Genomic DNA, 19,322 nt, shown 5'->3' with positions numbered 1-19,322 from the left:
TGTTTAGTTTCCGGTCTAGCTAGATCCGGTGTGGTGTTGTAGTTTTTCTAGCGTTACTAGTTGTTGCAACAGCATGTGAAAAAAACATAAAAGTTTGCTAGGCCAAAAAGAACGTTGCGATAAAAAAATTGACGGCTTTAACTGACAGCACTACTATAAATCAAAAAAGGTTTATGAAAACATGAATGGGTGCGTGGAACTTAAAAGACAGACAGTGGCTTCAAAGTCATTTCCAGTGAACTGTGCTTAACGTTCGACAACCAACCTGGTTTTGCTTATGGTGTTTTATGTGTATTTGATGTTAGTTCTTTTCAATAAAGTTGCAGTATACGGTTCTCTGTTTAGTTTGTAAGATTTTTTATTTATTTTTTTAACCTTTATTTATCCAGGTAAGTCGATTGAGAACAATTTCTCATTTGCAACGACGACCTGTCACATTCACACAGTTACACATTCATACCTGGAAGCTGCCCAGTACAACCACAGTCTGATCTGCTGACTACTGAGCAGCTCCACTGGAGCGGTTGGGGTTAAGGGCCTTGCTCAAGGGCACCTCAGTGGTGGTAATGAGGGAGGGACAAGCACTGCTCTTTCACTTTCCCCATCCAGATTTTATCCTGCCGGTCTGGGGATTGAACCGCCGACCTCCCGGTCCCAAGCTCGCTTCCACCACTGCCTAGAGGTTATCCTTCTTGGCACTGGCTTATTGTCAGCCAGTATTTCGCACACGTGGCTTTATCAACTCAAATATCTGTACTTCTTCAAGTTTCCAATGGCCATTTAAAGTATCAATATCGGGATTTGCATTTGAAATAAAAACATCAAACTACTATGTTTGCAGAATGTATTGGATTATTATTTTACCTCATGGTGCGAAGGTCCCAGCCTCGTATGGCCGTGTCATTGGCTGTGGCGAGCTGGCTGCAGTTGTGGTGGGGGCTCCACTTGCCCGAGGTGAACTTGAGCTGACCTTTGCCCTCCAGGGTGGCAGTGTTGGAGACCTGCACAGGACAGCAACACCTTCATTACCATCTCTGAGCAGGGACGTGAATTCCATTCAAATTATCTGTGACAGGTTCAGCCGGTACGGTGCACTCAATCAGCATAATAAGGCATTATTAGAAGTCATACACTCAAGACTACAATCGTTCTGTATGACTCTGTAGTCATATTTTGGGCATTACTGGCACACCAACTTCCTGCAGATTTACACCATGCTGAAAAATGTACACGGTTACTGAAATAACTTCAACCTACTTTGCAATAAATGTCTCCCTCAAGACGTCATTTTGGTCTGATTCAGTCCTAGTTTTAAGACTCTATACTAATTCAAAACTAGACTAATACATATATAAAATATATATAAAATATTAACAATTCATCAAATGAATTGCAATGTGAAAGGAGTTTTTTGTGAAGACAAACTCACAAAGAATTGTTGGTAGCACTTTACTTGAAGGTATCTACATAAGAGTGACATGACACTGAACGTGTCAAACATTATAAAAGTCATAAATGTTTATGACATAATGCTTCTGTCATTAAGTGTCATTCGGTTTTTGTCATGACAAGTTAGGGTTAGGGACTGTGAAAGTATCGAAACACTCAATCAACGGAGAAATGCACACAGCCCGTATTCAGAAACTGCCTTTAAACGAGCCATCAGGACTTCCGTACGGTTGTGATGTCACAATATATATTTTATATATATATATATATATATATATATATATATATATATTATATATATATATATATATATATATATTTTATATATATATATATATATATTTTATATATATATATATATATATATATTTTATATATATATATATATATATATATATATATATATATAATATATATATATATATATATTTATATATATATATATATATATATATATATATATATATATATATATATATCTGCTACAGTGCCGGTACAGTCATTCCCCGGCTGCAATGGTGGTGCAGAGACTCCGAGAGGGCAGATGCAGAAGACCCAAAAATGCTGACCAATCAGAGTAGACTGGGCTTTTTTCTTAAAGAGACAGACGCTAAACGGGAGCATTTCAGACAGAGGCCAAACCAAGTATATTCAGACAGACAGTATGAGACAAAACATTTTTTTTTGAAATATTTAAGCGTAAACATGTTCTGGTAGAAACCCAAAAGACAAGTATGAAACTGAAAATGAGCATGACATGGGACCTTTAAAGTTTGTTCTTCTTTTTCTCCAACTGGAGGAAACAGCTGTCAGTGGGCACAGCTCCAGACCTATTTGAATTGTTGAGCTAGTCTGAGATGTAAGCGCAGCGTGTCAGAGGTTTTGAAACCGGGCTAGGTAAACACAATGGAGCATTTAGTAGCTCGATATTTTTCTCAGGAGTTGGTGGAGCCCAAAACAGAGCTAAAAGGAGAGTAAACATTGTATTAACATTCCTTAGGTGGACAGGAAAACAACTTGAATAGATGCTAATGTAGCTCCGCATCTGCTGGATGAGTAAACTGACAACCATTTGCCAACACATTAGCCATTTCAGTCTTATGTGGTTTCAGATGGTGCATTTTCAGCCTGTCCCAAATTGCCAGTATATCAATTAATGCAGGTTGTGTGCAGTGATGAGGCTGTATAATAAAGTAACATAACATTTTATATTTAAGGAAAATGAACTTTTATCAGAAATGCAAGGCTAGAGTGATAGTGTTATTAATACTTTCTCAGAATCTGCTCTGCACCTGAAGCTTAAATAAAACCCGAATGTTATGACAATCCCTCTACATAAGTAGAGCTACTCTCCTGCCTGCAACGCGCTCCAACATATGGATTAGTATGTTCTGTTCTTATTTCAATGCCCAACAGCACATCAGGACCCATACAGCCAGAACCACCCAGTGTGGGTTTAGGGAGGCAACAGCATGCACCTGTCTCCTCTGTAACCTGCTGCTCAGTCAGCAGGCCTACTGACCCCTTGCTGTCCTTGGTCCCATAGCAGGGATCAATACACTAGATCGCTCAGCTCAGAGTTACTTATGGATCAACTGTCGAGTCGAAGATGAGCCCTTGGGGGATTTAAGACGGATGAGTGTTGAAAGCTGAATCAAACCAGCCTGTTTAGGCTGGTTGAAAATCATTCAAAGTTATTGTAATTTCTTAGGTATTTCAACAGAAAAAAACAAAAACATTTAACTGACAAAATGTCACAGGGATCTAGAAACGGGAGCCGTTTAGCTGAAAGGCAGTCGGGTTAAATCGCAGCATTTAAGGCTTTTAAAAAAAAGACGACATGCTTGTCACTGGATATCTATCAAACCTGCTACGCATGTTTCACAGAGCAACAATGAAGGTGAAATTAATCAAAGTCAAAACACTTCAAGGACTTTGAATTATAAAGCATATCACTTCATCAGCCTACTTTCAAAAAAATGGAATCCAATTAATTCAGCAGGCTTGTTTTGGAAATGGTTATCTTTCCCCTTAAACTATGATGCATCTAACAATTCTAAAAAGCAGCATCCCACTGCTCCATTTTCCCCTGCTCTCTGACTATCTGCAGGTTTTTATCCTCATCTTTCTCCTTCTCCCATTTCTCTCCCTCTCCCTCTCCCCCGTCTCTGCCTGTTGGAGCAGGGATCATCGATCGCCCCGTCACCGCACAGCTCCCTGGTACACTCTCATTATTTCAGCTAGAGAGGACAGAGGGAGGTAGAGACAGGCCGACAGAGCAGCAAGGAGGGAGGGAGGGAGGAAGACTGAGAAAGAAAAGCAGATAGGATGAAAGGAAGGCGAACAAAGAGGGTAAAAGAAGAAAACAAAGGAAACGAGTGAAAAGAAAGGAGCTGAAGAGAGGTGGCAAAAGAAGAGGGGCAGATAAAAAAAAGGAGAGAAGCAGGTTTCCCTCTGTGGCCTTCCATAACTTTCCCATGGATTTGCATGATTAAATCAGTGCCTTCTTCAGGTCGGGTTATGATTACTGAGCATACCAATGATCACATCAAACATGCTGCAACTTATCTGATTAAAGGCATTGCAGAAGTTAAAACACCTTTACATTTCTGATATGCTTGTTTTAAAACAATTTCTGGAACAATCCGAGAAGCGCGGCCACTTTACATAGCCATCTACCAGCTGCGTGGAGGTGAGAAAGAAAGCAGGGTTTTCACCAGCCGCGACAGTAACGGTGACTCAGGCTACGTTCAGACTGCAGGCAAAAGTGGCCCAAATCAAAAAAACTCAAATCTTGCCCAGATCTGATTTTTTCAAATCAGATTTAGACCACTTCCATATGTGGTCCTAAATCAGACCCAAGTCTGTTTTTTTTCAATGCGGCCACAGTGTGAACAACCAAGGCGGATTTGATTAGACTTTTACGTCAATCTACATGGACATTTGTCACAATTATGCGCCGGCGGGAGTTAGCCCTAGACACAGACAGCAAAATTAAAAAGGAAGACAAGACCTCTGTAGTGAATTTGCAGCCATAACCCCGCAAAAGGCCAAAATAGCCAATTTGGCTGTCTTTCTCTTCATTCTTCTCCTCCTCAGCACCTGCTCATCAATCTTATGGCTGCCATTACACAAACATTTTGAACTAAAAGTGAAAATTCTTACTTCCTCCATAACCTCTCTAACTTTAGTGCAACAGCGCGCTGCTTCTGATGTCATTGTTATTGTTCTTCTGCGCATGCGGGTCAGTTCGAAACTGCAAACCATTCACACTGGAATCTGATATAGGCCACGTTTTAAAAGGTAATGTGAACAGCCAAACAAAAAATTAAGCATTAAGACTTGCGGTGTGAACGTAGCCCTAAGGTCGAGACACACCGACCAGACGGCCGACCCTCGGCAGAAAAGGCAGTTGGACTGATTAGTCTCCCCGAGTTGGTCAAAAAAGTGCCTCAGAACACACCAAAGTGACGAGACGTAATACGTCTCCATAACAGCAGGCGGCCTGTATGGTCGCCCAAAAATGAAAACCGGCAGCTGATTGGATGAACGCGTCACGTGGGTCCGGTTTCTCCGTAAATTCAAAGACAGACTGTCATGGCGGCTTGTTCAGAATACGATCTCATATTGTACTAAAATAGTTCACCGAAACGTGTTTCTGAAAACATTTTAAGCGAGAAATAGGCCGTGCAGTTGCTGAATCTGTCTTCATTTCAGATCAACAAAGGTCAGTTTAAAAGATTTTCGTCAGGTTTTGAGAGACTCTAGTCACGCTCATTCCGCTCCCTGTTTCCAGGTTAGCACTCTACCAATCAGATGGGTCATTTGAGTCCGACTGCCGCCAGTGCCGCGACGATTATACATGTCAAATCGGCCAAAATGAAGGCCGGCGGCCCCTCGGACGGACGACGGCACGGAACACACCGAACAGACTCGAGTCACTGACCTCGCCAGACTGTTCAACGGCCGATTATCGGCTCTGTGTGTCTGGACCTTTAGTCTTACTGGGGCCGGGGCATTCAGAACAGCTACATACACAGGTCTGACACTTTGTTTCAAGCATAGCATACTTCTGCTTAAATTCCAAAATGTAATCAAGCAGATGAATGAGGTCAGTACATCAGGGTATAAAGTAAGGTCAGATGAAGACTGTGACAAAATGACAACAACAATGGCGGAACGTTTTGTTGAGAAACTACTAGATAGAACAGCTTTCTCTGCTGTGATGTCATTATTATCATTGATAATCGTGATAAAATAGTCTGAATTCATTCTGGGGTTTTGTGACTGTATCCCATGGAACTTGATCGGGTGTCACATATCTCAGAGTGAAATTTAATATGTGGGTGGGGTATAATTTTGACATCTGAACACACACCTTCTTCCATTATGTCCCACTGTTGGGGACCCACAGGGTTTTATAAGATGGGCAGGGTTAGCTGGTTGCCCTGAATTTGATTGCGTTCATTTATGTACACAACAGTGAGTGCAGGGTGTTTTTCTGACTTCCTCTTCGTCTGCCTCTTTACTCTGTAAACTCCATGATCAGTGGGAAGCTTGGAATAGGACTCTTCCTCTCTGCGGCTACCCAAGTGGTGCAGCAGCAAAGCGTGAGAGTCGTGCATCCCAGATTCCCAGCTTTATTAAAGCACTAACCAAATTAGGGGCCCTAACAAGGCAGCACACACAACACTAGGGGACGCATTCATTTAGGACGCAAGCGGCACTAATGCAAAGCTATCTGTCAAATCGCCATGCATTTATGCTTTCTCTAGTTTTCGGAAGAAAGAGTGTGTGTGTGTGTGTGTGTGTGCGCATGTGTTTGTGTGCGTGTGTGAGCAGATGTGCAGGACAAGGTGTGTGGGTGTGCTGTGAGCCGGGGAAGATGTTCTTACTCAATTTCACCAGCGATTCTAATTGATGAGCCATCGACATGCAGACACACACACACACACACACACACACACACACTCTCTCTCTCTCTCCTTCAAACAATGCAGACTGGTAAGCTTATGCACATGATCCTCTTTTATTTATGCATACACACACTCACGCAAACATCCACACTGAACTCACACACACACACACACACACACACACACACACACACACACACACATCTAGGCCAGGCTCATGAGAGAGAGACACACATCTATACTGCAGCTGGACACGGCTTGAGATGAACACATCACCCTCTGACAGATAGAGGGAATGAGAGAGAAGAGAGTGGGATGAAAGGAGGGACGGAGAGAGGGAAGGAGATTAGCATTCTCATCAGCACTGGAGGAATTTGTCTTGGCTGCCAAGCTCTTTCTCCTCTTTTCATTCCCTTTCTCCTCATCAAGCCCACTCTTTCCTTATATCTCCCTCTTTCTCCCTTCTAATCGCCATCTTTCCAATCAGTCGGGTCCTCTATGGCACCCTCTTTCTCCATCCGCCCTTTCTCATTATACCACTTTCTCCCCATTACTTTCCACCTCTCTCCTTCTCCCTTGGTACAGGCTTTAATAGCTGAGCAGGGGATAGAATCAGCAACCCCCACGCCTCCATGGTCCTACTCGACCTCACAGTGGGGTCATGGCCCAGGACACACACACACACACACACACACACACACACACACACACACAGAATTTATTACAAGCAGAACACATATAGTACATACAAGTTACAGGCACTGAGTATTGGTTCATTGTTTCCCTTATGTTTTAAATTGTCCACCAGGTGGAGCTATTTATCCTCATGGTTTTTATTAAGCTTTGTATATAGCAGCACCGCCATACAGTATTTAGCTTGTCGGACAGGATGACATGTTCCGCTGTAAATGTTGAAGTGTGGTTTGTCATGTTCACAGCCAACTGAACAATGCAATGTTTATGATAAAGTCACATAATCACAGCGCTTGCGTACTCTGGACAAAGACAGTTGGTGTCTCTAAAGATTATGCATTTGCTGCTAGTGGTTGCAGCAAATAAACACAGACTGCAGTTACAGTTACACAAACAGGAGTGTTAAAGATGCATATAGTACATACGTAGCCCAAAGGGAAAGATCTGTGCTTAAACACATTGTAAAGCAGTTAGAAAACTTTTCCTGACTTCAATTTGCCAACAGAGCTGGAGAATGTAAATGCTCAACACAGATAGAACAACGCTAACTTGAAGCTAATATCCAAATACACAAGGCATAGTAGGAACAAATGATGCTCTTAGGCCATGTTCTGAAAGAACAGAAATGAAAATGGCAGACTTTTCAGTCATCCTGGAACATGACGAACCTCTCCACAATTTGGTAATCCCACTGTGTATGTTTCCAACTGCCTGGCAGTAATGTAAATACAATGGACAGCTCCAACTGGTCAACAATTGAAACCATTGCATTTTCTGTAAAACGGGGACAATGTTAAATTAACCAAAATAAAACCCATCATTGTGATTTGAACCTTGATCGATGTGAATGTTAATGAATAATCAATAATCAATTAATGGAGAACATCAGCAACAGACACACATAGACAGGGTGAGAGAAACACACTTATCCAAACTGACCACAGATTGTTCAAAAGGGTCAGCTTACTGACACACACACACACACACACAGACACACAGACACACACACACACACACACACAACACTACTCTGTTACTTCATTCTCAGACAAATGCACACCTGACACACACCATTATCTCGAGCCTTTAAATACATAATGGGCATTTTAATTGCAAAGCCGGCGGGTTGGAGACAGGGAATTTACAGTGAAGAGCCTCTTCACCTTGCATTAGGAAGGACACAACTACAAGGGAACTGACCAAATGTACTTACACACTGGTTACATAGTGATCCATTTATTTTTAGTCTTTTAAAAGGCCATTATTGTGCATTTCTGCATCGTAGGAATAAAGACAGGATTGAGTACTAATGCATAGAAAATGTTGCTCAGATCTCTGACAACTGCTTGTGTTTGTCCCTTTCCTGTTATGTTTCTACTCCACTACATTTCAGAGGGAAATATTCTACTTTTACTTTTACTTCACTACATTTATTGCTACTGTTCAGATGAAGATTTTATATAAAAAAACATTTGACACAACAAAATGATGCAGCAATATGCAATTAATCTACCCAGAAGTATACATAGTATCTATATACCTATTATATCTAAAACATTACAATGATGTTTACATAAGTGATAATAACACAATAATATAACATATGAAAAATACACTCTGAAAGAAGCCATTCTGCATGTGTACTTTTACTGTTGATAATTTAAAGCTACATTGTGTAAGAATTTCTCCCATCTAGCGGTGAAATTGTATATGACAACCAACTGAATATTACTTTCTAGCTCCTCCCATTCCGATCGCGTTTTAACTCCTACGGTGGCCGTATTATTCCAAGAAGTACGACTTTGTCCCTGAGTGTTCCTTCCAGTGTAATAATAGTTTTATGTTTTCGTTATTTTGGTACCATTTCATTGCTAACATCAGCTATCAGGTTCCAAAACGAATGCAAGCTAATGTTAGTAAAGTATCAGCGTGATCCTCCATCTTCAACAGGCTGTCACATCTGCCGGCAGATCGAGTAATCTCCCCCTGGCATTCGTCACGGTGCCTAAAAGTGCGAAAGGCGGAGGTATGTCCCTCTTTGGCTAATGTATTTTAAAGATGGAGGCACAACATGGCAGAATACATACGAGCAACCCGCTCGTATGTATTCTGAATGATTCTGAATGGCAGATTCTACGCTTACGAGAATAAATTGATTAGTTGGTGGAAGTAATTACACATAAATGAGCACATATTTGTGAAAGAACAAAGGTTTTTTTTGCTAAGAATCAATTCAAAACATTACACAGTGGAGCTTTAAGTACGTTTTACGGATAATACTTCTGTACTTTTACATTTCTACAATCAGGGCTTTGACTTGTAATGATGCATTTAAATTCAGACAATGGCATTTCTACTTTTACTTCAAATGGGTACTAATTCATGTAGCCAGGTTCCAAAATATTGTGGAAAGCCTTCCTAGAAGAGTGGGGGATGGAGGAACGATGAAACCACAAGAACTACACTCAGGGATTAAACTGGGACTTGAAAAAGGCCCTTTTGTGCGTTCCTCTTTGAATTTTCATCACATTCTGAAGAATTGAAAATTAGGCAAATTAGCCCAATGACAGATACAAAAAAAAAAAAGACTGCTGTGTTTACAACACAATTTTCACACGACATAACAAGACAAGAGTCACTTTTCTTGTTTAATCAATATTTAGAACGTAGCCCAGGTTAGCAGACTCGGCAGGAAACTGGCAGGTTGATTTACCGATCCTGATGAGGGACTCATAGCCACATGGCATCACCGTCCTACATCAACCCCATAAAGCACTAATATTTGTAAAATAGGCAAAAGATTTTGCGGAGCTGACGGAGAGGTAACAGGTGAAGAACTATTTAAACTAGAGATGTTCCAATACCTGTATCAGAAAAGCCTCCGATACCGCCTAAAATGCTGGTATCGGTATCGTAAGGTACTTGAGTTTATGCACCGTTCGGATACCGCGTAATTTAGCCCAGAAGAAAATCTACTTTAAAAGTATTTTATTTATGTTGTTTTCCCGTTATGACTCAATGTCAAACTGCATAATAAAAGAAAGTTCTAGGACAATCATTCTCTGTCTTTTGTTGTTCATGCTTTACAAAGAGTTTAACCCGAGCCAGGCCGTACAACAATGATAGCAATTATATCACATCCATACAGGGATAGTATATACAGTATACAGCTGTTAAAACATAATCAAATATTTGACACACTGGTATCGGATCAGTACTCCGTATCGGCCAATGCGCAAGTTCATGTATCGGAATCAGGAAGCAAAAAATGGTATCAGACCATCTCTAATTTAAAGAAAGAAAGGCAAACATTATATATAAGACACACAAGGTAATCCGAAGTGTGTTACATAAAACATTAAAAAGCAATTGAAAACATTTAAAAACATAAATTCGCTATTACTATCACTGTGGGAGAGACCTGAACAGAACAATATTAAAGTGGCTGTATCTTACAAACCGGCCTAGATACTGTGTGTGTGTGTGTGTGTGTGTGTGTGTGTGTGTGTGTGTGTGTGTGTGACAGAATGAATAGTGGACACTGTCGCAGAGAGAGGATGTGTGCGCTGATAACACCAATACGATATGGTGGTTATCAAATAATGAGTTATCTATTGTGTGATATGGTGTGTGTCTGTGTCTGTACTGTGGCATACAGTATATATATATATATGTGTGTGTGTGTGTGTGTGTGTGTGTGTGTGTGTGTGTGTGTGTTACCGTGGCCTGTGTGGAGCTCTCCTGCAGGTCCCAGAGTAGTGCGTGGTTATCAGCCAATGAAATCACACGCTTGCCATCCCCCATGGGCTCCCACAGCACGCTGTAAATACACAAAGACAAAGACACACACACACACACACACACACACACACACACACACACACACACACACACACACACACAGTCAATTAGAATACAGATGTTGCATGCATACAGGCTCATCCACAAATACTGCAGACTTCGGGAATGGAGCTTGTTGGTCAGGTTTCACATAGTCTCGCTTTGCCAAACCTTCCACCAACCTGTTGTGGTGGAACATGTGTACATTCAAAAGTTGTTTCAGTCGCTCAACAGAAAACTCAGATTGGACAGAAAGTCTAGCTAGCTGTCTGGATTTACCCTGCAGAGATCTGAGGAGCAGTTGACCATAGTCCTCATAAATCCACCGGAGTTTAAAATTCCAACACAAAGAAAGCAGAAGGTAACGGACATCCGGCCTAAATGAGTGAAGTCCTGCGAAATTTCCGTCGGCAACGGAGCAATCCCGGATGTGGAATGTCAAGGACATAGACTAGATTTCACACGATGGCTAAATACAGCATATTGTACAATATCACAGCTAAACTGATTTTAAGCATCTGCATGCATTTCCAGATCATGTCTGGGAATGCATGCAAATGTTTGGATGCATGTATCCTGCATGTACAGTGTCAACAAGGAAATTCCAAAAATGTTACACATTATTCGGGTTATATGTTAAGACTGGCGTTCTGATATTTTTCTTTTTGCCATCAAATTCCATAAAAAAAAAAAGAAATCGACAAATTGTTAGGGCTGGGCACTATAGCTTTTAAGATAGGATAAGAAAAGATAAACCTTCATTAATCCCCAGAGGGAAATTCAGGTGTCATAACAGCAATGAGAATGAAACATAGGAGAGATAGAGGTAAAAGTACAGAACTAAACCAAGATAAACAGAATAAAAATACAGAAGTACAAAGAAAAATAAAGATAAAGTAAAACACTGAGCAGCTACACCGGATCCCTGAATGAGTGAACATATGTACAGTCTGTCTACGTCTATCTATCTCTCTCTCTCTAAGATATGATATGATTTTACATAAGAAGACATATACAAGAATATGAATGAATATGAGTCCCTGTGCGAGTGCGCCAAAGTCAGTGCAGGGTTCAGTAGTTGAAGGTCCACAGTAAGAAGATTAGACATTTACGATATCCGGCAGCCCTTAACTTTTGTTGAGGGAATGTATCTTGCAAAATCTTGTATTCTTTACTTTTACAATTTATTTTTCCTTATCGACAACTGGTTATGTGTAGTGTCTTTATGTTTATGTCTGGTATTTGAGGGGTGGGGGGGTGTTTGGTTATATGAGTTTGTCTTTTCTGTACAATGTGAAAACAAATTTAAAAAAAATGTAATAAAAGAAGGAACTATAGTGTGTGTATGTGTGTGTGTGTGTGTGTGTGTGTGTGTGTGTGTGTGTGTGTGTGTGTGCGCTCGCTCTCATGGTAATGAATGAACGTGGTGCTTCATGGCACAGATTCTTTGATACACACACAAACTGTGTTACTAGGATCAATTGATATTCTTGGTTTTGGTCTTTTTATGAGATTAAATATTGAAAATGATTAAACAAGACGAACAGTGTACAGCTACACCAGCAGCTCTGAGAGGCAGTACTCACTAAGCTAAATGCTAATGTCAGCATGCTCACAATGACAATGCTAACATGCTGATGTTAAGCAGGAATGTTTACCATGTTCACTATTTTAGTTCAGCATGTTAATATGCCAACATTTGCAGAGTACAGCTGAGTATGACGGGAATGTCATTCAGGTTTTTTTTGCTTACGGTTTATCATGGTTTAGCACAGCTAGCCTGGCTCTGTCCTTGTACAACGTGTCTGTTCTGTACATAAACACAAAATATAGAAAGGACAATTTGTGGTTTCACAGGGAGTTACGAGCTGGAACTATTTCTTAGGGAACTACTGTACTGGGTGCAGTGACTGTGTGTGGTTTCCCGAAGTCTTGTCGAGAGAGTGAGGCCGCCAGTAACCAAAGCCAAAACCTGTGGTCACTGCCTGTATCGATACCTTAGCCTGGAAATCCAGACCCAAATCCGAAAGATTAAAGATGTAGTAGGTTAGACTTATAAAACTAACTTTCTGTCACATTTTCTGAAACTGACCCTATGTTCCAGTAGAACTACATGAAGCTGGTAATTAAAAAATAATCTGCCTCCTCTGGCACCACCTACAGCCTGTAGTGCGATTTGCAAAAATCCACAGCTCCCTGTTCAGATGCACCAATCGGGGCCAGGGGGGGTGTCTAACTGCGTGTCAATCACTGCTCATGCACACGCATTCATTCTCCCTTGTGGTGGGAGGGCCTTAGGAGACAGTTTGGGCTTTAGCAGAAAGGGGGGGAGGGACTGAGATGGGTAATGAGCGTCATTACTCATTGCCAGAGTGACTCGCTGAGCAAATTCAAATTGTGCTCTCATGAGATCTTTGGATTTCCAGGGTATCGATACCTGTACAATACTCAGACCTGGTGCACAGAAGTACTGGGATTTTTTCATATTGATCTTCTCATCACTCTCGGAAAGAAGCAACTATATTTACCAAAATGTTTAACTATTCCTTTAAAATCACTTAAAGCTGTGGTAGGCAGAATATTTTTGTCGTTGTTGGGTAAATATTCCATAATAACCTTTCAGCGTATTGTAATTCAAGTGATCTGAGAGAAAACTAGCCTCCGGCCTTCCTCTGTTTTCAGGCTTTAGAAAATCTAGCCCATGACAGGAGACGTTGGCCAATTACAGGTCATTTCAGAAAGAGAGAGCGTTCCTATTGGCTGTTCTGCAGACATAGGGGGGAGAGAGAGAGAGCAGCAGAAAGAGGTCTCACTCTACTTGAAATTCTGGCATTGTTTTTTTCCTTTATACCAACTGCAGCTTTAAAAAAACAAGATAGTTCATTATTTCTACATTTCCCCTCCCCCCATTTCTTCTAAATGTCTAATTTTGTGTGATTCCAAATACATTTCCTTGGTTACTATACAATTCATTCACACTTTCTTTCAAGCTTCTGTAACCCACACTTACAGTAGGTGTCAGTGTCACTACCAACAGCCAGAAGAGGTTGTTGTTGTTGTTGTTTAGTTTTGTGTGTGCAGTTTTGCCATGTTACTTTATGTCTGCCTAAAGAAAGTCCTTTAAAAAAGTGTAACGTTATCTGGAGCCTGGTTAACCTGCAAAAGGTTAGGCTGCAGCAGCTGTTTAGTATTTGCTAAAGAAAGTGACAACAGCATACAACTAAGTTCTGCACATTTGGTACTTATCAGCAAATCCAGCAGCCCAATTCTGTCAATCTGGTGTTCAAACACAGCAGTGGGATACAGGGTTGCCTCAGTGGTGTTAAAGAAGTGGAAGCTTTTCCTGCATACTTAGCTTTGATTCCTCCCTGCATACTACTTTCTGCAGAGTATTGATTCCTCACGGCATGCTTCTTGGAGCTGTGATTCTCCACTGCGCTCTACTTGAAATATGTATTCTGTGCGTAAGCCATAGGGACCTAACCAGACCTGACACACTGGAGCCCAAACTGTTGCTTTGTACTTCCATTGTTCACTTGTATTCTTTTGTCGTTCTTCTTAGTTTGGATAGCAGCTCTGCAATGTAGGCAGAGGCACAACTACAAGAGGACACAACCCAAGTGAGAAAGCAGTGCTTTTAACTCTGAGACCTGTCGACTTGAAAAGCAATATGTCAGTGCAGTCAGAGACCCGGCAATAAGCTAAACATAACCTTGGCCTGGAAAAGCTGCTACATGCTTGTTAAGGGTTTGATTTAGTGTGACTTTCCAGCTCAAGAAAAAAAATATATATATATATCTGTGTCTAATCTGGGTTAAAGGATGTAAAATGTCACAGAGGTGCAGCCGTGGTCTGGCTGGAGGTTTGGATGTCTGAGCCCATCACAGCTCTTAAGCTGCTGTCATTAGAGGTTTACGAAATGATGCCATTTATTTAAGGAGTTCATCTATTAGACAACTCCAGTTTCTTGGACTCATTTGTCAACTTGAAGCAGCGGCAACAACGCCAGTGTTTGAGAGAGCGTGTGCGTTATAGAAGGAGAGTGTTCGCCAGAGATAAAAGAAATGACAGAGCAAGGGAGGGAAGACAAAGTTAGAGTTTGCTTTTGGATTTAATCCAAGTTTCAAATATGCATAGACCTATTAGAAAAAGGTGGAGCAGGGAGAGGGAGAGGGAGGGGATGAGGAGAGGAGGCAGAGGAGGGAGAGAGGAACGGTGTTTATAAGGGCCATAAATTCATGACTGCTGAGGGGTAGCTTTTACTGCCCTCCTGAGGAGCAGGAAGCGCACACACGCACATTTTCATTCTTTTGGGGGGTTGGGGTTGGGGTGTCGACTCGTGTGTCCCCCAATACTGAAAAAAATACCAATCTCTCCCAATATACAGTAGGGATGACATGGTGAGGACAATTTCCCACTGGTTAATAAACTCGTGACAACACTACCAATGGCCTGAACCGTTGATACAAGGCAGGATGGATCCATGCTTTGATTCTGACCCTACCATCTGAATATCACAAAAGAAAATTGACACTCAGCGCCAATTGTAGCCTAAGGCCTCCTGCACACTGCCTGCATGGCGTGAGCGTGGTGTTTCTGTTGCGTGGCGGCTGCGTAGATTTTTCTGTCTTTGCACACCAGAAAGGTGTCTGACGCGGCGCTGCTGCTGCTAGCCTTGTCTGTACACATGTATGTTTCCCATTGATTTACTGCACTCAAGCAGTAGTATACTTCATGTTAAACATAAATATATACTGATTTGATAACAGCAAAGACAACATCGGCAGTATTGACCGCAAAATAGGTTGCAGAATATTTCGTTCTGTATTGACAGATGCAATATTTGAAAACATTTTTTTTTTTTTATTACATTTAGGCCTAGATCTGCATTTATGTCAAAACCTAGATACTTTCAAACATCAACATGTCATTTATTAAAATGTATTTGTGTCAAAATGACATATAAACATCTTTTCGTATTCTATTTTGCCTGGAAATGCTTCCAACATTCTTGCGTGTCGCGTGAGAAATAGGCGTCGGTTCTATTTCTAGCATGCACGCGTTTTCGGCGCGAGACGCGCGTGTCACGCAGGCAGTGTGCAAGCTCTAACCTGTTAACATGGGAGCCGAAATAAAAAAAGGACACGCCACGCTGCTGACACGCTCACGCCACGCAGGCAGTGTGCAGGAGCCCTAACTCCTTATTTCCACCGGTTGCGGACCGGCTCCGCTGCGGAACGGCTCTGCTGTCCGTCAATACCCACCAGGTCTGGATTTGTTGCGACACGGCTGCGGCCATGACTGACAGCTGTAGTCACGAGGACCCACACCGTGAGCACGGTGTATTTTATTTTGAAAATTAACCGGATGTTTTATTTTGTTTCTGGGCTCAACTTCCTGTCCCGCACAATCTGAATTGTGCTAAATTGCTGCGGAGCTTTCCGGCATCCGGCAAAAATAGAAGCTCTGCGTATCTGCTCTGGAGGGCTGCGGACCGCAGGAGCTGGGACGCAGTCGGAACGCAGCCGTTCCGCAGTCAGTGGAAATACACACATTGACTTTACTGGAAACCTAATGACTCCGCCGACGTTCCTCAGCCGTTCCGCAACCGGTGGAAATTGGGGGTTAGTTTCCTGGTGTGGTCTTCTGCTGCTGTAGCCCATCTTCTTCAACTTTCGACATGTTCAGAGCTCCTCTGCATACCTCGGTTGTGATGATTGGTTATTTGAGTTACTGTTTCCTTTCTATCAGCTCGAATCGGTCTGCCAATTCTCCTCTGACCTCTGCCATCAAAAAAGGCATTTTCGCACAGAGAACTGCCACTCACTGGATATTTTCTCTTTTTCAAACCATTCTCTCTGTAACCGAGAGATGGTTGTGCGTGAAAATCCCAGTAGAACAGCAGTTTCTGAAATACTCAAAGCACCAACAATGCCACGTTCAATGTCACTGAAATCACCTTTCTGATGCTTGGTTTGAACTTCAGCAGATTGTCTGCTGAATGCATTGAGTTACTGCCACGTGATTGGCTGATTAGATATTTCCGTTAACAAGCAGTTGAACCCATGTACCTCATAAAGTGGCCAACGAGTGTCTGTCCCCACAATGTGATTAATTCAAGTACACACATAGCTCAGTGGGGCAACTGACTGCAGCTCACAGAACTTATAGATGGATACTGCAGCCCGTCAGATACAACCTCTCCTTCGCTCTCACGGGCATACACTAGCAAACACATAAATCAGCACACCATAGGACCAATTAAAATATACTCACCACCACTTTGAGATTTACACACTGTATGCTTCCCTATAGTATCAATTAACTTACGCAAGGGAGAGAGGAAGAGGGAGAGGCAGAGACAGTAAGGTGCACAGCATCTCAGATTGCCTTCCTCTCTAATTAAAGAATATAAGTTATGTGCATTTGACCTTGAGCTCTGCAACAAGCTGGCACACCGGCTACTGGAATGGTATGTAAATACTGTCGGGGAGAGCTATGGAGGTTTTACAGCCCCATATATCCACGTCTGGGACGCAGATGCACTGTCTCTCTCTTTGTCTCCCTCTATGGCTCTTGCTCATCAGATTGTTACCCTTCTTTGCTGTGCTTTGCATCCATATGAGTTTAATCCCAGCCCCTTATGTACAAAGCCAACAGCGAACACAAACACGTGTGTGTGTGTGTGTGTGTGTGTGTGTGTGTGTGTGTGTGTGTGTGTGTGTGTGTGTGTGTGTGTGAGTGTGTGTGTGTGTGTGTGTGTGTGTGTGTGTCTTTCCTCCTTCTGGGTGAGGCTGATCAACTATAGAAAAAAAATCTTAACCTTGCATATATTGGTCAATATTGAAATCATGATTATTTAACACGATTAATCATAGACTTTGAATTGAAAGACTTTGGAAACTTTTTTTTCCATTCAGAGCACAAGACGAAATAAGAGTTTACTTGTAAACTTAATGTGCAATATAATTGTTCTTCTCGATTACTCTGTTTTATGTGATCGTTAGGAGCCAAAATCGTAATCACGATTAAAATTCTATTAATGGTACAGCCCTGCTTCTGGGTATGATTTTAACATGGATACCATTTCCTAAACAGTTTCCGAATGACGGCTTCTCAGATGGTTCCTGTGTCAGGTTAGCAACTGTTTGCATTTCAGACGACCGACACGAACACACACGCCTATGAACTTGATAATAAAGCCGTAAAGTAGGCTATCTTTCAACTCAGGATAGGATTGGAGATGAAAAGTTTAACTGACACATAACCGCGATCAGCTTCGTGGGTGCTCAATATTAGCGGAGCACCAATAGTATTGGCGCCTATGCCCAGCAACCCGTTCGACCCAGAGGTGAACTGTCCCCCGCTCCCCCCTCGCCATCACACACAGCTTCTCTGTGCACGGTACCTTCTCAGAAAGCATGGGCGCCAATTTGCCAATTCCCCACACCAGGGACGTCGTTAGGCCTATTTTAGGGGGGCTGAAGCTACCCCAAAAAAGCCCCCCCAAATAATAATAAGAAAAATAATAATTAGATTTTTTTTTTTTTTTTTTTTACAGTGCACTCTGTATCACTCACTACGTGGAATCAATCTTCATTCACCATTCATCTGTTGGTGTCGTCGTGCCCTGCAGTCTGTTTTATTTTTATTTCACGAACTGTCAACTGGTTGAAATGGCAGTGTTTTAGAGAGAGGCTCACGAGAGGCCGCTTGCACGGTAACGGTATGTGGACGAGCGAGGTAGAGAGTTACTGACGAGAGAGAGCGCCAGGCAGCATTAAAACACAGCAGTAAATCAGATTTATCACTCGAAATGCAACTGTAGCAAGTATCTCACTATCATTAACGTTATCCAAATTCATAATTAGAAACAACAAATAATATATCCAGCTACAAAAAAGCCGGAAAGTCGAAAGTTAGACAGAAGTACAAAGAGTCAATGGCTATGAAGATGATACACCGTCTTGTCTCTTCTCATTGGTTTAAACTGGCAGCTTTCAGAATGCTGCAGACCGCTGTGCTGCAAGTAGCTGCAGGATTTATCTTGTCTCGTCACAAATCTTTGGTCTGTGTGAGTGATACAGAGTCAAATTGTAAGTTGTTGTTAATGACTTTTACTTGCTTCACTTCAGCTACATTTACTTGAGGTAAAGATAAAGGAATATTTTAGTTGGCTATAGAAACCAATAGTCTAGCTAGTGTAAACGAGTGAAATACAAGAAATAGCTCGCGTAGTAAGGTATCCGAAGCTCTCTATTCTTTACCATTAATATAGCATGCTATTTCTATAGTATTAAAACAATATCAGTCCCTAAATATCATAGTGTCACTGTTAATGCTATTGTACCAGTATATCCTTCAATTCATTGAACAAATGGATACTGGAAGATATTTTAGGAGAGAGAGAGAGAGGGACCAAGG

General features: G+C 41.7%; 1 protein-coding gene across 1 annotated transcript in view; it reads right to left on the bottom strand.

Moving 5' to 3' along the window:
- Nucleotides 1–19,322, bottom strand: part of eipr1 (EARP complex and GARP complex interacting protein 1) — a 72,988-nt gene that overhangs the window by 31,426 nt on the left and 22,240 nt on the right. The window contains exons 5-6 of the mRNA XM_031321437.2: nucleotides 10,779–10,878; nucleotides 865–1,001 (exon numbers count right to left, since the gene is read on the bottom strand). Of these exons, the coding sequence (XP_031177297.1) occupies nucleotides 865–1,001; nucleotides 10,779–10,878 (237 nt within the window). The remainder of the gene's footprint in view (nucleotides 1–864; nucleotides 1,002–10,778; nucleotides 10,879–19,322) is intronic.

Source organism: Sander lucioperca, chromosome 18 (assembly GCF_008315115.2).
Source record: "Sander lucioperca isolate FBNREF2018 chromosome 18, SLUC_FBN_1.2, whole genome shotgun sequence".
Classification (NCBI taxonomy): Eukaryota; Metazoa; Chordata; class Actinopteri; order Perciformes; family Percidae; genus Sander; species Sander lucioperca.
This window is presented reverse-complemented; position numbering and strand designations above follow the sequence as displayed.